Consider the following 24,484-nt stretch of genomic DNA (forward strand, 5'->3'; position numbering starts at 1 on the left):
ATAATTGTTATAAATGTATTCATGCCATCCATTTTTATTTAGAGGTGGTTAACAAAAGTATTTAGATTAAGGTACTAAAATTAAGTAATCTAATGAAATGTTACAAAATACATTTAAAAGCATGTATTTTGTAATCTGTAACAAAATCCATTTTAAAAGTAACCTTCCTAGCCCTGTTTATGTACACACACAGACACATATTTTTTATATTATATATATATATATATATTTATTTATTTATTTATTTAATGGTTAGCATTAATGACATTAGTTCATGAACTAGGAATGAACAATACTTCTAAAGTATTTACTAATCTTAAGTAACGCTAATTTCAGCATTTACTAATGCATTAATATTAACAAACAAACTTGTAATATTAATAGTTTATGCACTGTGAGCTAACTTGAATGAATGACTGTATTTTGTTAACAAAGAACAAATGCTGTGATAAATTTATTGTTCGTTGTTTAGTGTATTACCTGACATAATGTTAACAAATTGCATCTTATTGTAAAGCTTTACTGAACTTTCTGATGCTCATAAGAGGTGAATTTGTTCAAAAAAAACAAAAAACAAAACAGAAAACATGCAATTTTGTGAAATATTATTGCATTTTAAAATATACATTTTCTATTAAAATACTTGAATACATGTCAAGCAAAGCTAAAGCTTTTCAGCATCATTACTCTAGTCTTTAGTGCTTATTTATATCAATATTGGAAAGTATTTTTGATCAAATAAATACAGCCTTCATGAACAGCAGTGTCTAAGTAAAAAAAAAAAAACCAGCAGTGTATATTATAAAATATATAATATAATAAATGTATTTTTAATGTGGAAATGCTGAATAATACTACTAATTTGTAAGTATGAAACAATGTTTTAAATGGTAGTGCACAGAGCCACACTGACATAGATGTATCCAGTGAAGAAATGTGACTGAAAGTCGTCAAATGAGATGCCATAACGTCATGTTATAAGACACAAAACCCCATGTGTGCTCACGTCAGCTAATGATGCTTCAATTATACTGCAAACATGTCTCTGCCGGGTAAACAGCCTCCTATCCCCAACCAGCACAAATGCCTTCCTGATTCGCAGCAAATTAGACACATGGCAAATAATACCTAACTGGCTGCTGTTGTGTTTGCACTACGCGTGCATAAACGAATTGGTAAAAGGGGGGAGCGAGGCTAATGGTTAAGATGCAACGTGCGTATAATTGTACAATTAGGCTCTTATCATCATGTAGGACCTCACCATTACTGACTGCTATTAGCGAAAAATAATAAAATGGTAAACAGATTATAAGTGCAACATTATTACTAGGTGAAATTGATAGATTCATTTAGCAAGGGTTTATGATTAATTTGGTCTCTCCCTCGATACAGCAGTCTGGTCCACAAAATGCTTCCTCCGCGTTGTCTCACATTCGATGAAGTTTGCATCATTGATTTGGTTATGTTCCTGTTTATTACCGTGAGGCTGCTTTGAAGCAGTCTGTATTGTATAAAGCGCTATATAAATAAAGGTGGCTTGACTTGACTTGTTAGGATATCAGAAACGTATCACGCTCCCACAGGCATGAGATCCACAGACCACAGAAAAGCTAAACAAGCCATTCACTGACAGCATGACTCACGCATACAGTATGGCAGATCTCTTTAAGTGTGTCCACGTCCAGCAGCATGGAGACAGAGGCGTGGCAGACACCTTCAATCAAACACTAATTCAAATCAACATGAAGTGCATTGACAAATCTCCTTAACGAGGTTTACAAAGAGCGAATGTAGCTTTTTCTTTTTCCTTTTTTTTTTTTTTACCTGCCTGTTTATATTAAGTTGAGACATACTTTGTTCACATATTATATTATATTTAATGAATAATAGATTTTCCGACAAGAAATAAAGGAAAAGAGTGAAAACAACTTAATTTAAATTTACCTAAAAAAATTTAAATACTTTGTTTACTTTATTATTAACTATAATACAAAATATTTAACAATAAAAGTGCAATTATAACAAATTATACAATATAATATTAAATGTAAAAAAAAGAAAAAAAGAATTGTATCAGATCATCATTAAATCACATTAAATTAATGAAAATAGTTTTTAAAAATGACCACTGGCAGCTAACAAAATGTAAATAGTAATGAATGAACAATAAAACAAGGAAAACTACGTAATGTCTTTATATTATATTACATAACTTTTTCATTAATAAATGTAGTATAATACAAAAACATAGCACTTAAGGACTGCATATAACTGTTTTACGCCTCTATTTTATTTGTTACTCTTTTATATTAATATTTCACTTTAATACATTTAGAATGTTTATGTACATGCTTATTTTCCAGTATATCTGAGTCTACATGCAACCAGCTTGGAGAATGAATATAATTTAACTTAATATAACAACACTTAGCGGGTAAATACAAGTTTCAATTTTATTTGTTAATAATAATAATAATAATAGTTATGCATATAAATTTCTTGTTGTGGCTGCAAAAACAAATAGTGAGATTTCACTGTTACTAGTATCGACTACTAAAATACTGGTATTGTGACAACCCTAGTAAGCAGCACTAATTAAATTTCATCGGAGCAATCCAGCATAGTGACCAGCCTGCAGTGATGGGGCGCTGCCAGTCATTTTCTTTCCCTCACTAGCTGGATTTGCATTGTGTGATCTTTCTGGGTGGAGTGGAGTGGAGTGGGGTGGGGGATACAGTTTGGCGGGCAGCTGACGCCAGATTCAGCTCAAGGTCAGCAGGAGGGCTGCCTGAGTGCGAGCACAAGAGTGAGTGTGTGTGTGTGTGTGTGTGTGTGTGTGTGTGTGTGTGTGTATGCGTGTGTGTCTCTGAGCGAAAGCAACGATACCTACGTGGGAGGGATGGCATTGCGAGTCACCTCGCTGAAATCATCGGCAGAGCCCTTGTGAACAAGGTGTCATTATGAGTATGAAATACAACCAACCCCCAACCCAGTGCCCAATTTTGTTGCCAGGGAACTCTGATGTCTGATTGGTGAAAAAAGGACAAGGGAAAAAAAAAACACAGAGAGAGGGTGATGGAGAAAAAGAGAGAGAATAATGCCACTTCAGGGTGTAGGCTGCCATACTGCTTTCTGTATCAGTTAATGGTCTTTCTCTCCTGCTCTGCTGACAGTATTTTAGACGTAGCTCAACCTGCTTTGTGTGCACCATAGCACTTACAGGTCTGAAAGCTCGCACTAGGCAAATGCACAATGTGAAAAGTGAGCTATAGATAGTGTTAGAGAGAAAAACAGACAGCGAGAGAGAGAGAATGAGTGTGTTTTTTTTTTTTTTTTTTTTTTTTTCACAGGTGACACTTCCTTTCACAGCTACCTTCGCGGCAGAGCCACATCCTCCCTGGACGAAGCATCCACTCAGTGGAACTGGCACACGCCTGCAAGTGTCAAGAGCTCCTCTTTTATGTCCCTGGGCTGCTCTAGAACCATCTGCAGCTGAGGCCTCAGAGGCCCGCCGGGCCCCGCTTTTAATTATCTTCATCTCTCTCACACTTCACCACACCCACTGTTTCTATTTTCTCCCTCCCCCATAACGTGACTACGTGCACACCTTTAAATGCTCCTGTCTCTTTAAGGGAACAGTTGTATGTCAGTGCCTTCAGAGACTGCGTGTTCACTCAGAGCGGAGATGACTGACACGCTGAGGTTAATGCTCAGGTGTAATACACAATACATTTGTGCTTTGTTTATGACAAATAGGTTGATTTGGCTATACAGTACATTTTTTGATGCATTTTATTTAATTTCAGCTTTATATCATTTAAATTGTTGAAAATGCCCTTTAAATGTTTTAGTTAAAATAACACTGACAGCTATCAATGCAACTATAAAAGAAAATATGAAAGATGGTTTTCTAAAAAATAAATAAATTATATATATATATATATATATATATATTTTTTTTTTTACATAATACATATTTCAAAGTTTCATATAACTAAATTTTATTTTTATTTTTATTAATTTATTAATTTTAAAATGTAACCAAGAGCAGAAATTATTTACATGCTAAGGAAATCTTTCTGATATAATACACAATAGAACACTTTCTTCTGATGTTTTTGATGAAAAGGATGACGAAACAGAACAGCACACCTGAAATTTTAACGTTTACTCACCAATATGTATTTAAGGTCTGTGTGACTAATTTTTGCAAGGAGATCAAAATGTAATATTTAGCAGAATGTGCATGCTGCTCTTTATATCACATGGTGAAAGTGTATGGGGCAAAAAAAGCAGTTTAGACATTCTGCTATATATTTCCCTTCGACATGAATTTGAATAAATGGTTATAGAAATTAAATCTTTTTTATGTATGGGCTACACCTTTAATGGACATTTTGACCATGATTTGACACTGTTACAGTAATCACATAAAAAATGTGATACACTTTTGCGCAACTGGCCCTGTGAATGTGCACTGAAATCCATGTCCTTTTTTGGTGTGTGTTTTTTGCAGCTCTGTTCCTGTCTCTCATTACTGCTCACTGAAGAACACTCTGCCTCAGGATTCTGATTTCCTAGCAACAGCCTGCCACCAAACATTTGGCACAAGTTCAACACCCCTCTCCCTCCCTCCTCCTCCCTTCCCTCCCCTCCTCTCTTTCTCTTCTCCAGTGAAAAATGGCTGTTCTGCCTGTGTGCTGTCCTCTGCCGTGCCACGGTGGCAGAGCGGCACGCTGCCCAGCCCGGCCCGAGTCTCTATTAACTCTCTTCTCGTCCAATTGCACCCTTCGGTAGTGGGCGCGCAGGGAGTCAGCAGCAGGCATCATTAATCAGTGCTTTACCGCACAAACTCCCTCACGCTAATCTGATTTACAGATGAATGAAACTGAGGAAAGAGGGAGGGGAGCAGAAGAAACGAGGGGAAAACAATCCAGAGTATGGCTGTTAATATTTACAGAGCTTGCAAGGCGGCACAATATTGATATTCCCCAAACACTTAGCTTGGGTTTTGTTATAGTTAGTGTAAAAGTAATAAGTTCAATTAATAATTACGGCACAAAGTGAATCCAGACTGAATTTAGTATATAACTTAATCTTTAACATTGTTATGCTAAAGTTTATACATATACATACACATACATATACACACACACATATATATATATTTTACATTTATTTATTAGAGCAGTCAGATGATTAATTACATCCATTTTTTTTTTTACATAATGTGTGTGTGTACTGTCTATATTTATAAAGTATATATAAATGTCAACACATGCATGTGTATATATATATATATATATATATATATATATATATATATATATATATATATATATATATCCTGTGTATGCATGTATATTTTTGTATGTTTGTATGTTTGTATGTATGTACAGGTGTAGTTTTACCTAAAGCTGTGCCACTATTAATCTCATGCCTAGCAAACACTGGTGTTTCCTTCAAGAAATGCATATCTATCCTCTCAATAGAACACCATCAGGGTAAATTAAAATCAATCCCTGAGGTTAAAGTGAGCGAGTTGCATGGTTTCATGTTCACACAGGGATGTCTTCTACTCTGAACACAAGGTCAAAGGAGATTACCGCTCAAGGAGGCCTCCCTTATCACTGCACTGAAGCATGCCACAGTGCATTAAGTGGAAACGGCGCTGGATGGTCTCCACTCAGCCCTCTTTAAAAAACAATCTCAGCAAAATGCACCGCCGAGGACTATCGAGCAGACCTTTGCACTTACCATTCACAATATGTCCTTGTTTACCATTAAACGAGTAAATCTAGCTGGTTACCGAGAGGTGCTTAGGTGGAAAATAGAGCAGTCCTGATTGATGCCATGATACGGTACAATTCTAAGGCCATGACTCCCTAAATAGCAGATAAGAATTCTGGCAGTGGACTGGGGGCCGTCACAACGTGCTATCCCATAATGTCAGGGGAGCTATGAGAAAATCGGACCAGATCTAAAGCAGTGTAGTGGAAGAGCTCTCTAAGGGGGTGAGCTGAGGATTGACCACCACTGTTTTGTGATCTCACAGATGGGCTCACGCGGTTGCCAATTACATGGCAATTACATATTTGCACAGCCACCAATGATAAATCCGTCCTAACTCGCTACAAACCCAGCCAACATATTTGCATTTTAAATGAATTGGGATGTAATTCATCGCTTCTATGCTGAACACCCAAAACGTGAATGAATTACGGTGCCGGTTATCAATATACATTTCCTGTTTCCATTCTGATTCAGCAGTTCTCCATTTGATTCAATTAGAGCTACATTAACATCAAGTTACTCAATTAGCATCATAATTACATTCAGTAATTGAAAATTTTAATATTTGAGGATACACAGATGACAGTGAGACAGAAAGAAGAACAGATAGATTCTATTGCTAAAATATTCAAATGAATGATATTAATAACAACTTAGATGTATCTAGCATGATTTCGATTCACTAAAGAGTCACTTATAAGAGAGTCATAAGGGGCTTTTATATATGAATCAAACTACACTGGTCATGCTTTATTTAGAGTAAAAGATCAATCTTAGGATTTTATGAATCAATATCTACATTTAATGATCAAATGCACATTTTACATTTCTCGCTTATTTTACACACCTGAATGAGATCATCCTCTCATTATGTTAAATAAAAGAGCCATGCAAAATGTGCAGAGCAGGTCCACAGGAATGGAATTGAGAACCACTGGTTCAATTGACAATCATGATTAATCAGAAATTCTGCATTGTTACCATGCCCTAATAAATTAGTGTAGAATCTAATAATTAGATAGTGAGGTGAGATATGCCTCCTTATGCAAGTAAAAAAAAAAAAAAAAAAAAAACTTAAGGTCAGGAAAGAAAGAGCGAGACAGAGAGAGAGAAAAAAAGAGACAGATGTGGTTTGATGCATAACAAGGACAGACTGGCTGGTGCCACAGCCTGTGATGGTTATATGGAAGAGGAAATCGCTTACATAATCCTGCGTCAGTTGAATACAGAGACTCCTAGATAACCAGCAGGACTACGAACAAGAGTGCTCAGTTTATTTGATCAACCGGCTTGTTTTCAGTTTCTCAGTTCAAACAATCAAGATCTGACATCCAGCCAAAACAAGCACTGGAGTCCCTTCAGAAACAAGTGTGTGTAGAACAAAAAAGGAAGCCCATCGAGACTTTAAACGCCATAGTGGTCTGGTCAGCTCCCTTAGGAAACGTGTTCATCTCTACCTGCTCACCACTTTTAGACCGGCAGCAGAATTCAGAAACGTTCCTCTCTACCATTAAGGTGGGAGAAGATCTACTCCAGTAATGAACTTTCTCTGTCCGGATAATCAATTCTCACACTCCACGACCATCCCTGGCCCGCTTCTGGCCAGAAAGTGAGAGAGCGAGAATAAGAAAAACGCACGGCTGTGTAGCTCGGCCAAATGCATTAAACATGTCTGTGGAGCGGAGACCTGCAGTGCACCTGGAGAAGCTTGGTTTGGACCTGTGGAGGAAAAACAAGCCGGCCCGCTGGGACGCTCAGCACTCCAATCTCAGCTGAAATTTGAGCCTCGGACAAACCGAGCAGGGCATCCACAACAGAAACTATCACCTCTCCCTCAGGATCGCTGTCAAACAAGCACTACCGAAAAGCCTGGGCTGACAAAACGGGGACAAGACTTTCAATAAACACTGGAATGTGCTTGCTTGCTTTCTCTCTCTGCCGTCGAGGACAACCATTCATGCAAGGGCACAGCTTGATGTGGATCTTGATGTTCGGCGGAGGGCCTTGTGCCTCGACTGCACGCTTATGTAACAAGCGTGCTGAAAAGAAGTGATGGCGACAACAAGCCGACGAAGCGGCAGAGCCATCAGTGCACTTTCCCATGAACGTGGGCTTATTCAGCCAAGTTTGAAAACACAAAGGCCGTCAACACACAACGGCTCCTCAATATTCATGCATAGCCTCGAGCTTCCCATTCACCAAACGGCAGCGTGATGAAAAACGTTTAATCAGGGACAAAAATGATTTGATTAGAGTGTCACGTTACAATGGCTGCCAAATTGAGCTTCAAAGACTGACTCCTGCTTCGAGGTTAATCACAGTCCTACAATACAGGTATTCAACAAATGATGTCCGAGTCGGTGCGAATGCCAGACTTTCCCTCGATGAATGGAGCTTACAGCAGGTACAGACCCACATGGAGAGCCATCCCAATCACATTTGCAATGGCTCATTAACAATAAGGTCGGAGTGTAATGGGGTCGCTCGTTTCACACCAACCTTGATTACCGGTAATTACGAGCAGCGGCTTTTTGCATCTCTCTCTTCTCGTGGTGTGTACTCGAAATTAACCAGCACAGTTGACTAGCAGAACAGACAAGTGCTTAGACAAACTTATTTTTTTAAGGGCTTAAGGTAAATGGGTCGGCTTGTGACCTTCAGGAGTGAGTCATCCCACCCCCTCATGACCTGTCCATCACAGCTCTCCACTCTCACAGGTCAAAGAGCACCAACTGCGTTTCAGACTCAATTCCCCAAGCCCTTTGTTTCAGTGTAGGGTTTGGAATAGAAGTTACACACTCTAGATAACAGTGTTTCTACCAATAGATCACAATTGCAAACGCCACATCCAAACAAAATCTCTCATTCTTCATCAAGAGGAAAAAGCTGCACCCTCTGCAAAGTTTGGCTGGGAAAAGAATAAGCAAACTGCCAAGAACTTGAAAAACTGAATTTTTAACACTTCGCATCATGTGGTGACAAACTGCAAAAAAGGCAAAGTGTCAAGAGAGGCATTTCTACTTACAGCGATGTAGTAAACTTGGGCTTTCTCAACAAGTTTCCAGTTCTCCTCCAGATCGAGGTGTTTCTCCTTCTTGTAGCAATTAGCAGCCGCAAGATTCGCAACAAGAGACCTAACAGACAATAAAAGACAAAACTACAGTCACTGTCAAAAAAGTAAAAAAAAACTGGGGTCAACATTATTATTTTCATAATTTTCCAGCGAAATGTGTACATGTTACAATGAAATATGGAAACATAATTTCCTGGTTTGAGAATTGTGATAAATTTAAAACATTTAAATAAATTATTCAGTATTTGTATTTTTTTTTATATTTTATTTTATACATTGCACAACATTGTAGTAGTATGAAATAAATAAATACATCCATATTATTTTTATGTATGTGTTCAGTTTAATATTTGTGGGCATCTAAAAAACATCCAGCAAGAAAATTGTTCCAGCGAGATTTAAAGAAAGTAGTTGAATACATGAAATAAAATGTTTCACAAATGCATTTCTTTCCAGAAGGTTCTGGAGAAAAATTGTATCTTTAAATTATCATCATTATACGACCCAAAGGCACTGTCTATTTCTCATAACAACAGTGCCCATTTCCTTCTCTTAAATGGCTTTATATGAAACAAACCACATACTGCGGTTGAGAAACCGACTTTATCTTCAGGGTGATTGTGTAAATTATGTAGCTCCTTCACTGAGTGAAACGTGCTGCTGCTGTACCTTTGTAAATTGCTGTAGGCGGAATACGACTAACATATGGACTATGGTTTTCTAAACAGCTGCTTAGTGTCAGCTCTGCCAGAATTAAATATCAACATACTTTTTTCTTTATTTCTCTTCTTTTTATTTAAGTGCAAATGCCTTACAAGACCTTTCCCATAAATAAATGAACAAACAAATCAATAATGCAGGAGAACTGCAAACGTCCACCGGGACTGCTGTTTCTCCATTAACCTCCCGGTGGTCCTCGTATCAACAAAAACAACTAATTCCACTTTGAAAAACAACCACTCTCATTATTCACTTGTTACTGAGAGGATGCAGTCCCAACAGGCCAGCCGCTACAATGAAGCAACATTAGCCTTAGAGAAGAAACACTGCTATGCACAGTCAGGCCACAAATGAGAATCAATAGACCTGCGGTTATGGCTTTTGGAGGAAAAGGTTTGATAGAAAAGGCAGACACAGAGAATTTATGAACAGGTGCATGCTTGTTAAAAAGGCTTCAAGAGAATATAAATGTAAATCATGTAATCAGGAATATATACATGTATATCATTTGTGGCTTACAAATTGGATTTGCTGTTGGAGCTGTGTTGTAGTGCACAGCGCACATGATCAAGAAACAGAGCTACATTACTCAAGTGGTTGATGCGGGTTTCAAGATCAGGCCACAATATGTCTGCATCATACATCCTTTCTATCTCTCAGAGAAAATCTGTTTGCTATGTATTTGGGATATTAAAATTCTGAACAGTATAACAGTAAGCTGATAATCGTTTTAGTTTTATTACCGGCCATAACATGAAAATTATTAAGTTAACATACATCAAAAATGAAGTTTAAATTCACTTTTTCTATATCTATATAAAGCACTTAGCGGTTCAAAACCTCAGTATAAATGCGATTTTTTATGTTTTTCTTATGCGCATCAAGTCAGCATTTATTTGATCATAAATACTTAAAACCTTGTTCTATTTTAATAAACTTTTAAACAATTTATTTCTGTGATGCAAAGCAAAATTTTCTGCATCATTACTCCAGCCTTCAGTGTCACATGATCCTTCAGAAATCATTCTAATATGTTCTAATATCAATCTAATATCTAATATCAATGTTGGGAACATAATATTTTATTGGAACCTGTGATATTTTTCCCAGGATTCTTGTATAAAGTAAAACGAAAAGCATTTTAAATATAAATCTGAAAAAAATATTCAGATTTAATTAAATCCTTAAATATAGAAATAAATGTGATGTATTTAAAAATCTAAAGTCAACCAGTGTGGTTATTATCTCTACACTGTGTATCCACATCTAATAAAACAGCAAGCCTATTTGACCAAAAAGCATCCGATTGTAATTTTCACAGAAGAACACGCAAGATGCTGATCTGACACCCTCCGGCTTGATGTCACCATGTTAATCAAAATCAAATCCATTAAGGCATAATAAGCATTTCGAGTGGCAGAGTCACGCTGATCTGACCAGGCAGATTGTGTCGGACTCTCCTCCACACTATCATTACAGCTCACAGTGAGAGGCGGCGCAGAGAGGAAGGGCAGACCTCTCGCTGCAGGCTGTAGACCCCTGACCTCTCCCTCCCCCCTCAAACCGGTCTGAAATCAGTGGCCTTTTAACACCGTTTCTCGTCTGGCGTCTGAGTACAGGTGCGCTGCGTAGCTGGAGGGAGAAAGTATCGAGGAAGATATTGATCAAACCGCTTTCAGGCCTTGAGCTGCAGGTCTGCGAGTCTCCTGTAATGAAAGGGTCTGCTTTGACAGGTGAGGTGCTAATGAGAAGAGTCTCATAAGGCCAGGGCTGACAGCTCTACAAGCCGCTGCTCTTTCAAACTGTCTCTAATGCATAGCTCGCTCACACTAACTCTATGACAGTCTAAACAAAGAGACCAGCCCTCATAAATCTCCTTCTCGAATTTCATATCTTCACTGGTTACATGGGACCCTTTAAACTTATATTATATGACTATAAGCATGTGTACTCCAATGTGGTCTATAATACCTGGAGAATGCTAGCTGTTAGTATTTGCTTTCGTAAACACTCCCTTAACATCAATTCCGTTTCAGCAAATGCATAAAATCACAATAAAGTGACCAGGATGATCTGCAGTGCCTCTCATTTGTCAGCTTGGCTCAGAGAGGACACACCTGTGAGCGGTTGCTTGCGTACACACACACACACACTTACAATAGTTTTGCTAGCAGCTCTGATTAAAAGGCAATAGCATGGCTGACAACATGCAAAACAAATGCAGATCACCACCTGAACGATCACGACTGCCTCAGAGGAGCATCTATTATTCAGCTGATGTCACTGACACCGGTGCCCCTGCAGATGCATGCTTTTTTCATTAAAAGGAATAATCCTGAAATTAAAATTAAATTAAATGTAAATGATGTCATAATTAAAGTTTGTATGTTTTTCACCGAATGCCAAAAATATCTTTAAAGAACCCCTAAGCACACAAAAACAGTTTACTGCGACCATAATTGTCAAGCTTCAAAATACAGTTTCCTGAACTACTACTAAGCAGTGCTGTTGTGAATTTACAGTCTGATTTTTGAACAAATCGACTCTTTTGAACCGGTTCTAAGGAATCAAAATGTGAATCAGCCTGTGTAGTTACTGAATTAACACTCAACAAACTGAACTGCAAGATATTCATTCATGACATATTATATTATATTACATTAATTAAAGAGTCTATTGAAATTACATTCATAACACAAAAAAAGCAAAAAGTGATAATGAACTTGAAAAAAAAAAAAAACTTTCTCACTTGCTACATTTGTTAAAAGCATTTCAGTTCATTTTTCACTAAATATTTCTTACAAAGCACAAAAATAATCAATGAAATTATTAAAAGGAACCACAATCATTGAAAGCAATTCAAAATATTACGACTTCCAATCCTAATATCCAAGGTTCCAGACTGTTTTTTTCCCGTCAATTTTTCTTTTACAATTATCTGGGCAAACTCCAAAAATGTGTCAGAGGTCCATCAGGTCTTTAAACCTGGTGTTCATTTGAACAAATCCTCAGAGTTCATACAATTACAGATTAGTCAATAAGCTTCCATGCTTACTACAGCGTTTTCTTCGCAAGCAGAGAAATAGTAAGTGACACTTAAATAAACACATCAATCTGCTCCGTTCAAATGTGTAGGTAGCACGTAATTCAGCCCAAGCAGTTTCACATATCTGCTCAGTCATGGAATCTAGCACCCTTCAGGGCCAAGTCATGCGGTGTATCAAAATACCTCTGTGCTGATCTAACCCCGGCAAATAAATAAATCAAGAGCTCTGGCGGAAAAGAGCAGAACAGCCGGCAAGGGAACAGCGAGTCCCAATGCATAGTGAGGTGGGGTGTGTGAATGTGCGCTGTGTGTGTGTGTGTGTGTGCTATCCTGAGGAAGCGATAAGGGCCCTCCCTAGAGGAAAGGGGTGGCTGACCTGTTGTCGCCAGTGATGCAGGCAGCGCAGGTCCCCGTGGGCTCTTCGCTCTGCTCGTAGTAGTGGGCGTCCACGTGGGCCTCCTCTGCCTTCTCCTTAAGGATCTTCCCGAACTTATCCTTCCCAATGCAGCCGAAGAAGGTGGCCACTTTGTGCGGCTCCTGGATCATCCACTGAGAGGAAGGACAGACAAGGGGGGGAGGTCAAAGGAAAGAGAGAAGAGGAAAAGCGATTATTCTACCAAGTAAACACAGCTTCCATATCTGACAGTTAAAAAAAGACTGGAAATCACATATCCAGGATCTAGGAAGTTGTCTATATATTGACAATTCCTGGAAAGGCAAAACAGTCCGTGGTAGAGAGGTCCTATGCGTGCAACTCTGCAAGAGAATAACTAGTGGAAACAGGAAGTAATAGCAAACTGATAAGGAAAGGAAACAAATACATTTCAGGGTAAAAAAATAATAATAAAAAAAATTAAGTCAAGGAACAATAAGCACGTCTCTCGTTTAGCATTTGATGAAAACTCAATTGCGTGACTAACAACTTGAACTTCAAAATATTTACATTCACAATGTTTTAAACACTTAAAATATATTTTAAATATTTTTTCTATTTATTACTCTCCATATGTGTAGTTTTATTTTACCATGGTTTAATATTCTAAATTTAATCTGACATTAATTTATCTGTATAATTATTAATAGGCAAGCCAACTACAAATTTGGCTTTAAATTTATCAGCCCAAATATATTTTATCTACTGTATATGGATAATAAAAAGTCACATTTATCAGCTGATACCAATATGGCTACCAATATAATATGTGTCCTCTCATATTTGTAGACCGTGTTTTATTTTTTGGCACTGAGATGGCAGAGGGTACTGATATCGCATTGAGTTCTGGGCTTATTAAAGCTTCTAAATATACAGTGATCCACTCTGATGGAGTGAAACTTTAACAAAAACTGATGGAACAATGAAATGAGACACAGGATGTCTGTCTGTAGGCTGTGTTAAACTAGATTACAGGGGAGTACTAATTCCAGCACCCTGGACGGTGGCTTACCACAAACACTGTGACATTGCCACTTTTATGGGGATGATGAAAAGGTCTTTCTAGGTTTTTAGTGCTGTGGGGTTTAACCTCCGAAGATTTATTAGAGTACACGGTGCTACGTTTGCTGCTTTTATTGCAACCTTGCAATGTCTGTTGATGGGGCCCCTTGTGAATGAGATGCTCTGCCTGAGAGATGACCTGTATACATGAGAAATTAATCACTCCAACCAAAGAACAGTGTCTGTCTGTGAAGCAACACACTTCTGTTTACAGTGTGGAAGTAATTCTGTACGGTCTCTTCAATGTTAGGCTAAAGAGATATAAAAATCCTAAAGCTGTTGATGAGGGTAATGTTGCAGTGAGGCACCTTAGGTTCTTTCAAATCAATGTGAAACCACTTTCATAATCCATTTTACTTAACTATTTACATACTACATCCTGTCAATCGAAAGTTTTCTCAGCTGTGCTATACTCTTCCCCATTTCTTAATTAAAGATTCAAATGAACTCCAGGAGATATTCAATGATTTGGAAATCATCTTGTATCCATCTTCCTCTTTGTGCCTTTTAATTACTTCTTTGTGGAGTTGTTTGAAGCTTTCATCTTCACGGTGTAAGTCCTGCCACAATATTGACTTGCCAAACTGAACCTTCCAGATGGTGCATTCATACTAAAATCAATTGAAAGTCCTTCACTGCACACAAGTTATCTCCATTTAACTACTGATGTGTCTTCTAAAACCAACTTGTCGCACTAGTGATGGTTTAAAACAGGTGCATACTTCTCAGATTAGAATTCCAACTTGATCAAAGCCAAATTAAATGGATAATTTACACAAGAATTAAAATTCTGTCATCAGCCACTCACCCACATTAGTACATTCTAAACTTCTGAAATCATTCATCTTCAAAACGCAAATTAAGATATTTTAATATTTTTATTTTCATATTTTAACCTTGAAAAGATTTCAATGCCTCCGCATTTAAACATGCATGAAAACGTTGTAAACGCAATCTATGTATGAACTGAGTATAGTATTCTGAACGAAAACAAAAGTCTAATGGGTTTGAAATGATGACTTTTCATTCTATAAGATATATATATATATATATATATATATATATATATATATATATATATATATATATATATATATATATATATATAAAAATGTAGCTTTTAATAATTTTGAATAATTTAAAATGTATAATTAATTTTGATATCGCATGATTCCTGCTGCTGCTGTGTACAAACTCAAGACTTTCAGACAACACTCCTATATGACATGTTGCAATGCATTTTAACTGCACCTATCTTAATGATAAATCTTGGGTTTAAAAATTTTTTTTTTTTTATAAATGATGTAAACTGTAAAACACACAACACATAACAGGTCAGCATTGCAATTCAAAAGATACATGGGTACATTTTTTGATGGTTTTAGAGACCACAAAGCTCCAATGGCAGCTGATTAGGAAGGATGGGGTCGGGGCGGTGCTTCTAATAAGCCTCCAAAAACAGCTTGGCACAGCACACACCTTTGTTCCGACTTGCATAATCAAAGCCAGCCAAAAACTGCAGCCAATCAAAGAGGTCTGCTGTGAAACACCAGTCTATTCGTCTCCATCTACTGCAATAACCCCCTCCTGCTGACAATTACTTTCAAATGGAGATCTAAATAAAAGATGATATGTCCATTAAGACAAAGAGCTATCTGCAGGGTCGCGGGGAGGTCGGTCTGCGGCAGGCGTAAGGGATATTCATGCTCAGTCACATCCCAATTACCCGCCAGCAGCACTGGCAGGGTGTGAGCAAACGTGCGTGAGGGAAGCTTCATTACGGAGGGGGATGAAGTGCTGAAATTAAACAGCAGTGTCTCCCGCTGCGTTGAGCCCCCCAGCCTGGAGCATAGAGCCCGACTCTGACATAATGTGGCTGCACATGATCACGTAAGCCAAGACTCTCACGCACTCACACTGTACTGTACACATGCATGCATTAGGGTTGTTTGGGGAAGTGAAGAGAAACATGCAACAAAAACATAAATTATGTAAAATGCTGACGTTCTCTCAAAATTCGCTGATCGTATGAAAAAGCCTTTTTTTTATTTTAACATTAAGACTACAGCACAGCAGGTAGAGCCAGATTAGGCTGTTACAAGAACAAAACAGAAATCTGTATACGCACACATCCCATAGTATACAAAAATATCCCATATTCTGTGGGCAATTTTGTGGTCATAAATATCTTCTCAATATCAGTTTTTTACATTTCTAAATATCTAAAATATTTACATTTTTTCCTCTTCACTATAAGTTTTCAATTGAAGCTATAAAAGTAAGTGACATCAGATCTTATCCCACATTAAAACAAACAACATGGTGTGCATTATGATTTCTGATTTACTATGAAGAACAGCCCTAGTAGTGTGACCAGTGAAGTATTACTCTTATGAGTCATTTGTTAGTGAATCCAACAAATACAAATTACAAACTTTAATCAAAAGCATGTTAGAAAAAAAATGAAATGTACATTACCATGCAAAACTCTCATACTTTCATTCAATAACGATACATACAAACACACACACACACACACACACACACATACATACATACACATATACATATATATATAGACACACACACACTCATATACATGCGCATACACACACACACAAAACACATATACATATACAGTATGTGTGTGTGTACTTTGATATTCCTTTAAATGTCTAAAGCATTCATTTTTACAAATGTGAGAGCTTTTGCTCAGGGAGGTGACCCAGCACATATTCCTGTATCCACCAGCTGTTTCTTCTCTCTGTCACATGCTTGCTGCAGTTATCTCTCATTTGCCAGAGGACAATAACAGCATCCGCTGACGGCCCCTAGCGCAGAGCTGCCGATCACTGGGCTCCATAACAGAAGCACACCAGGTTCTGATGAATCAAAGCACATGGAAAAAAAAAAACCCTAAGAGCCTAGAGTGAAGTGATCCATTTCATAATCACGTCTTCTCTTTTGATCTATACCACAAAGAGGCCGACTACTAACCACAGCAGAGCTGTAAAATCCCAACAAACTGCGCTAATTCAGGTGAAAGAGCGACATAACCTAATTTTGAACTATAATCCTTTAGAAAAACCCAACGTACCTCATGCCAGGAGCTTAAAAAGGAAGTCTGAACACAATGCCTGATTAGGGTTGACTGTTTGGCAGTGCTACGGAAAGGCAAAATTAGATTAATTTGCTTTTGACACACTGTAATAATCTAATAGCATTTAGCTCAGTGAACCCAGGCTTAAACAATGGCGGCGAATGCTCTTTAACCTGAAACCCAGCCAGAACCAGCTCCAGAACCCAGCCAACACGTCTCAGGATTAAAAGCCCTCTGTAACCTGATGGATGCAACTCCAATTACAAGCTTATCAAACTGACAAAAACCGCAGCACGGCTATTTATAGCCCGAACTAAAATAGACAGCCAGTGCTGGCCTCCCAAAAGTGGTCATGAGGCAATCTGGCCCACACGAGCCGCCCGCGTTGAGCGATTCTTCCGCCGAATGTTGACGCGTACCCTCTGTGAGCTGACGTGGGCCGCTGGATGTGACTGATGCGTGTTGTGCGTTCGCGTGTCAGTTTTGAAGCTAACTGAAAGCAGCACTTGACAGAGAAGAGAGAATGATGTGAGCAGAAAGAGAGAGAGAAATGAAAATGAGTCATATCTCTAAGGACGCAGACAGAGAGGAGAGCTGTGCACAGGCACGGCTGTCACTGGCCGCAGACACATGAATAAATAAAGGCATTATAATGAAGACAACTCGCCGTCTGCCCATCAGAGCCTGCCCAGCCTGGCACCAAAGCTTGAGAGAGAGAGAGAGAGAGAGAGAGAGAGAGAGAGAGAGAGAGAGCGCAAACGAATTAAAAAAAAAATAAAATAAGGAAGAGCGAGAGACAGGACGAGACAGGAGAGGAAGAGAGAGCGGCCCATCACTGTGATTGACAATGATGAGCACTGTCTGCTTCTATTAAATCAATCATCACTATAGGACTCAAGTCTCTGCTCTCTCAATAGGCTAACAAGCTCAGGACTTCAGCGTTTCTATCAGCCGTTTACTCTCGCGTCCCCCGCCGAGCGAAACATCTGGTCAGTTTCTCTTATCTGCTTTATTTCACGCTCAGGTGGCTTAGTGAGGTGTTGTGTGCCATTTCCCCCCGCGTGCCCCCTGCCAATGGTGTCATATTTGGACTGCTGTCTGTGACATTCTCTTTCACACCTCCCACCGCTGGGCTGCTTCCATGTGACATCCTCACCATAGCGACAGGGCCGGAGGAGGAAGACAGCCGGCGACTCTGCGAGGGATGATCAGATGAGTGCGGGACTGTCAGAAGTCTTCATCGCTCTGTCCGGGCTACGAATTGGTCATGCTGGTTGAGTGACTCAAGCACCGATTAGTGGATTAGTGAGATTGACTAGTTCATCTAGGCTTTTTCTTTCTTTTTTTTCTAGCTGAAGGTATAAACAAATTTTGGTTAAACTAGTTTAAAGTATGATTGTAACTCAGCAAGAAAAGTACCAGAGTAAATCATTCTACAAACAAAAACTACCTAACTAAACTAAAGCTATTAAGAATGTTACATCTTTTAAAACAACAATCCAGTTAACATGTATATTTTAATTGGTGTCAAATTTTCTGGGATGAAAACAAACCGGTTCAATTGGTACATTTGCAAAAAAAAAGCTCAAAAAAAGGATTAGTTTTTTTTTTTTTTAGTTTATTACAACTCCCTAAACAAACTGTTTCACTAGAATGAATTGAACATCTAAATGTTTCATATGAGAGAAAAGAGTAAATGAGTTTTAAAACACAATTCATTTTTTTCCAGAAATACTTTAATAAAATGATCTATGTATTCGATATTCAAAAAAGCAATTCAGTAAAATGACTCATACTTTCTACATTTATTTTTTTTATATTATGCATACTTTAATTGGGCCATAGTTTTTCAGGGATAAAAATGACTTTTAATACATTTATATTAAAAACGCAACAAAATAAAAAAAATTAAAACAGACCTAATGAATGAATCAATGTTTAACCTTTACTGATTATGTTTACAAGAACTGTCTGAACGAACCAATCCATTAAAATTATTTAAACATTTAAAGTTTCACATGATGAGGACATTTTATGATAGAATAGAATGCCAGAAATGAACCCATAGATAGAAAGAGCGATAGATGGAAACATAAAATAAACAATAGATAGAAAGACAGACAGATAGAAGGCTAGAAAGAACCATTACAAAGAATGATAGATATATTGACAGAACCAATAGATGGAAAGAACAGTAGAACAATAGATGGTACGAACCAATAGACAGATTGATAACAGAATGATAGAACAATATATAGAATGATAAATAGAATGATAGATAGAACGATTTAGGGACAGGGCAAACGAAAGAATGAGCAAGATATACAGCTTTCTTGAGACCAACTAGTTGACTAGTATTTCAAGAAATCCACCGACTAGTTGATTTTGAAAATATGTAATTTTGCACTACTCCAGACAAACAACAGATCTGGCGACAAGTCGAACACACAGATCTCATCTTTTCCCATCCACAGCCTGGGGAGCAACATAAACACGCAGCCACGCTTCCCTGTAATCCCAGGCATTTCGGCACCATCTAATTTTCTCAGAGTGTAGGCAGACAGAGATGGAGGGGGAAAGTGAGAGGGGAAAAAAAAAAATGTCTCATTACATAAGCTGCTTGTGCGACTGCAGTGCCCACACCATCCCAATAAGTGGCAGTTTTAGAGCAATCTAACGTAACAATCAAGGGACACACACACACACACACACATACACACACACACAGAGCTGCTGGGTAATGTGCAGGAACGCAGGCTGTTTTCATACTGGGTTTGACTGCCTGCTCAGAACCAGAGTTTCACCATCCTCTACCCCTGCAGGTCTCTGTTAATATCTGGTTCTGAACTGAATTATGATTGTGTCATCATGACATCCAAAACAATGAATACTGCAGGCAACTGTTACACAATAAATGCCTGAAACATTTTCAGCACATGTTAAGCATTCTAAGTTTTCTAACTGGAAAGATTTTTCCCACTTTCAGCGACAAGGATACTATATAATTAGTTTTATATTACTTCTATCTTTTTTATTTCATCCGTATTTGAACTTACAGTAATAAATAAAAGTACAGTATTGGTTTAATATTAACAGAGCAAAACTACAAACACCTACTGGTAGCAACTTTACCAGCTGCAATTATAGCAAAAAAAAGTAATCAAAAGGCATTAAAAAAAACTTTATTAAAAAGTATCTATTTGAAGGCTCTTAAAATTAACAGTTCAATATCAATATAAATACAGTAAGTTATAAGACTTTAGCTAGACAGCTAGAATAATTAGCATATATATATATATATATTAGAAAAAATAGTTGGGGAAACAAATATAAAAGTGTAATATTACTTCTATTAACTACTTCAGAAATCAGGACAACACACAGACTTCACTGTTTTTCTGTATTATATTCCACATTATGATTTATTCTCTCTCTCGCTATAAAGACTATAAATAAAGCAATTGCATTGGTACACAAACACTTATACCAAAAAAGTTGCACCTGTCTGGTCTGACAATAGAACAGAACGGAACTGAACCAACACAACACAACACAACACAACCCCTAAATAATATATAGCTAGCGTAAATAACATGGGAAACGGTGGTGCCAATTCACACTGCACATATAAATGCCAACAAACCCCAATAAAGAGGTTGGCTGTTAATTACAATTTTCTAAAAAATAATATTGTTTATTGGTGTTGCCATTCGTCTGTGCAGGGTGTTACTGTTTTACTGTTGTTTATGTACTTTAGGTCTAATACTCAGCAGATTTGCAAATGTAATGCAATAGAAACAAAGCGCTTAAGCCAGCTTTTGTGAAAATAAGTAGCAACAGAAAATGCATTATAGGCTAACAGGCTAATCATATGTAATCAATAGAAGTTCACTCTAGGCAGACTGTGTTCATAACCATTGAATGAATACAGTACTGGATTTCACACCAACGGTTTTCCAAATCACCATTTTCAAGTGGACTTGAGTGCGGTTAGCTGGTGATATAAGAGAACGGCTTTCAAATCAGCCAAACAAACCAAAGTCAGGCCTTCACTAAAAGCCTCAAAAGTGTGAAAAGTGTCCTCGGAGAGGAGAGAGCAGGTCTCTGTGAGAGCCTGTGAACGCCACGTCCCCTCTTGGCCAGGGCGGCGGCCTCCAGCGTGACTGTATGGTGTCGTGTTTCGGACAAGGGCTTGGGAGAGAGAATGGAGTTAGTTTACCAGTGTCTTTGAACACTGCGGTAGCGCAGTGTAAATGACACCATCCGGTCTGACTCTCTCCTTTTCTATGCAACTCACTCACTCACACACACACGTAGGGAACCACCCGGTGCTATCAGCTGAGAGATCAGATCAGAGGCACCAACGGAGGCCCATTTCCCAGAGTAACCTTTCAGACGCAGCCGAACAGACCGCTTGCTCATCAAGGCCATGCAGAGTTTATCTGACAAACATACTGGTTTTCCCTACCCAACTGGTTAAACATACAGTACAGGCCTCTGTTGTTTAGTGCTGGAGAGGCCTGCTGAATTATTCATAAGACAAACAAGTCCATGCTGCCGGGGCTGACGCACAATGATCCGTCACAATGGACTCTTTCAAATGGGCGTCCTGCAAGTTGGCGCTCTCGACGAGGGCATAGTCTGGGTGGCGTTCATGGGAGATTCGTCTCTTTCGATCTCTCGTTAATACGAGAGCGAGAGGTTGTGAAACCCACCGGTCAATTTATGGCTAGAGTTTATCTGGTCGTAAAATGGTGCTTTGCGCTTTTCGGTCCAGGACCATGACGCACGGGAGGCTAATCCTGTCTGCGGGGTGAGGGGGGAAGAAAGGGGAGAGAGTGTGAGAGAGAGCGACAGAAACTTCCCCCTGCCCAGACGGAGGTGCAGGTGAATTGGTTTTGCTCCTGAACCTTGGGTTGACACTCTGCTTTGATCTCCAGCACATGCCAGACGCCCATAGGGAAAAGATCAGTGGCGTACTGGGAAATGATCATGGTAACAAAGACTTGGAGGGGTGGGAGGGGGTGTATGTGTCTTAAAGGTATAGTTCAACACAAAATGTAAATTGTTGTGTAATCATTTACTCACCTTCACCACATTCTAATGTACTAAGTACTAATGTATAAGGGCTAAGCAGTGTACAGAAATTGTCACAATATTATTTTTATTTGAAAATAATCATTTAAAATTTATATATATACACATACATATATAATATTTATTAAAGTATTATTATATAGTCTAAAAATAATAAACAACTTAATTCTTTCATTTATAATTATTAATGCTGTCAAATGATTATTCACAATTACATCCAAAATAAAAGTCTTGTTTACAGACTATATGCATGTGTACACATATATGCACACACACACATATACATAAATATATACATATATATATACACATTTTATGCATTTATAATGCTACTGTATAATTGAATACCTTTTATTATTATTATTCCTACAATTATGCTTTAATAAATTAGGTAATTGTTATTATTGTCTTTATTATTAATATTAATTGCATAACATGCAAACATGATAATTAATATACCACCCCACCCTAATACATATTATTAGTAACATTTTAACACTGATTCCCATAATGCGATGTGCAGTCATTCATGTGTAATTTTCATTAATGCTGACCGAGACCACTCTCTTACTGGGTGGTGTGTGTGTGCCTGCATCAAACTGGATGTTAACTGACGGCAAATGAACTCCCATAAAAGGTTTTAAAAACTGTGTATGATGGTATTAGTGGCTCGGGGCTTGAACGCCAAACAGATTCATTGAGCTCCTGTTTGTCTTTCCCAAGCCCTGCAGCTTGATTTTGAAACAGAAGTCCAGGAGCCACTCTAGAGCAATTCATGGCGTGTTAATAAACTCCCCTGTCTGACAGGGCTGTTCATTGCTCTGTTGCTTTGTGTTCTTTTATCGGCACAAATTGACCCCCCCTCGCCCTCCTCTGAGGAAGAAAGAGCCTTTCAAAAGCTGCAGGCAGCGCTCCATTCAAACTGAGCTACGGGATCAGAGGCATTGCCGAGTGACCTTTGACCCCACAGTGCCGCAAGGGTTTGCAAAGCAACAAAAGCCAGTTTTACACCCCTCACAGCCTGACAAGAACATGACAGGAAATTATCAATTTATCCAAAGAATGAAAACAAGCCAGAAGAAAATTGGACGCCGGAGTTAATGAATGCATTTTTTAAATGCACGCATTACTATCTTTTATGCAAAGATGAATATGGGTAATATCTTTTTATTTATTTCACCACTGACACTTGCCTAACTGAATGAGAAAAGAGAACCCTAGACATCTTTGTGCTTAACAGGTAGAGATATAAAAGGAAAAAACAGACGAGGGACAAGTAGGAAGATAGATAGATAGATAGATAGATAGATAGATAGATAGATAGATAGATAGATAGATAGATAGATAGATAGATAGATAGATAGATAGATAGATAGATAGATAGATAGATAGATAGATTCGCTACAACGGGGGGAAAAAAACTAATACCCCGTATAAAACAAATAAAAGCAGACCTTTATAAACTTCGTCATTATTATTAAGACAATAAATGTAGGTAAGGATACAATTGAACTGATCACACACACAAATATATTCATCATAAGTCTGCATGTACCAAACAGAGATGTCTGTACAGTGTACAAATACATATATCTAATATAATTATTTTATTTTATAAAAAAAAAAAAAAAAATCTAAATGGGTGATGGACACAATGTTAGTGTAACATACAATAAATGCAAGGAATCCTTGAGAAAAGTAAGTGCAGAACAATAAAGGTTTGAGCAGCTACAACATTAAGGAACGACTAGCAGCTGTGTGTATGCGATTACATGTCTCTGCTGTGAGCAACATAATCTCACCCCGCTCAACCCCCTGCCAGGCCTGGAAACATCTGTGGGAGTTTAATGGAGAGCAGTAAGACTCATATCTGGCGGCTGAGATGACTGTTTGAGACATGAGCGAGCGTGGAGTGTCTGATTTACGAGACCGATAGCACTCCAGATTTCTCACTCCACTACAGCAGAGCCGGCCCAACTCCTCTTCATTAATCTCCATAAATACTGGCCTGATAAATAAAACAGCCCCACTCTGGTGAAAAATAAGGATGCCATTACCAAACCATAAAACAAGCTGTCTCGATTGCCCCCTTTGAGTGCGACAGTATGGGCAGAGCCTACAAACCGCAGGTCCTGATGCTCTGGAGTTTGATGACGGTGT

General features: G+C 38.2%; 1 protein-coding gene across 2 annotated transcripts in view; it reads right to left on the bottom strand.

The window, feature by feature from the left end:
* Positions 1-24,484, bottom strand: part of adka (adenosine kinase a) — a 130,127-nt gene that overhangs the window by 59,227 nt on the left and 46,416 nt on the right. For both annotated transcript variants that reach the window (XM_043255263.1, XM_043255264.1), the window contains exons 5-6: positions 13,009-13,181; positions 8,819-8,927 (exon numbers count right to left, since the gene is read on the bottom strand). In XM_043255263.1, the coding sequence (XP_043111198.1) occupies positions 8,819-8,927; positions 13,009-13,181 (282 nt within the window). The remainder of the gene's footprint in view (positions 1-8,818; positions 8,928-13,008; positions 13,182-24,484) is intronic.

This window comes from Puntigrus tetrazona, chromosome 13 (genome assembly GCF_018831695.1).
Source record: "Puntigrus tetrazona isolate hp1 chromosome 13, ASM1883169v1, whole genome shotgun sequence".
Classification (NCBI taxonomy): domain Eukaryota; kingdom Metazoa; phylum Chordata; class Actinopteri; order Cypriniformes; family Cyprinidae; genus Puntigrus; species Puntigrus tetrazona.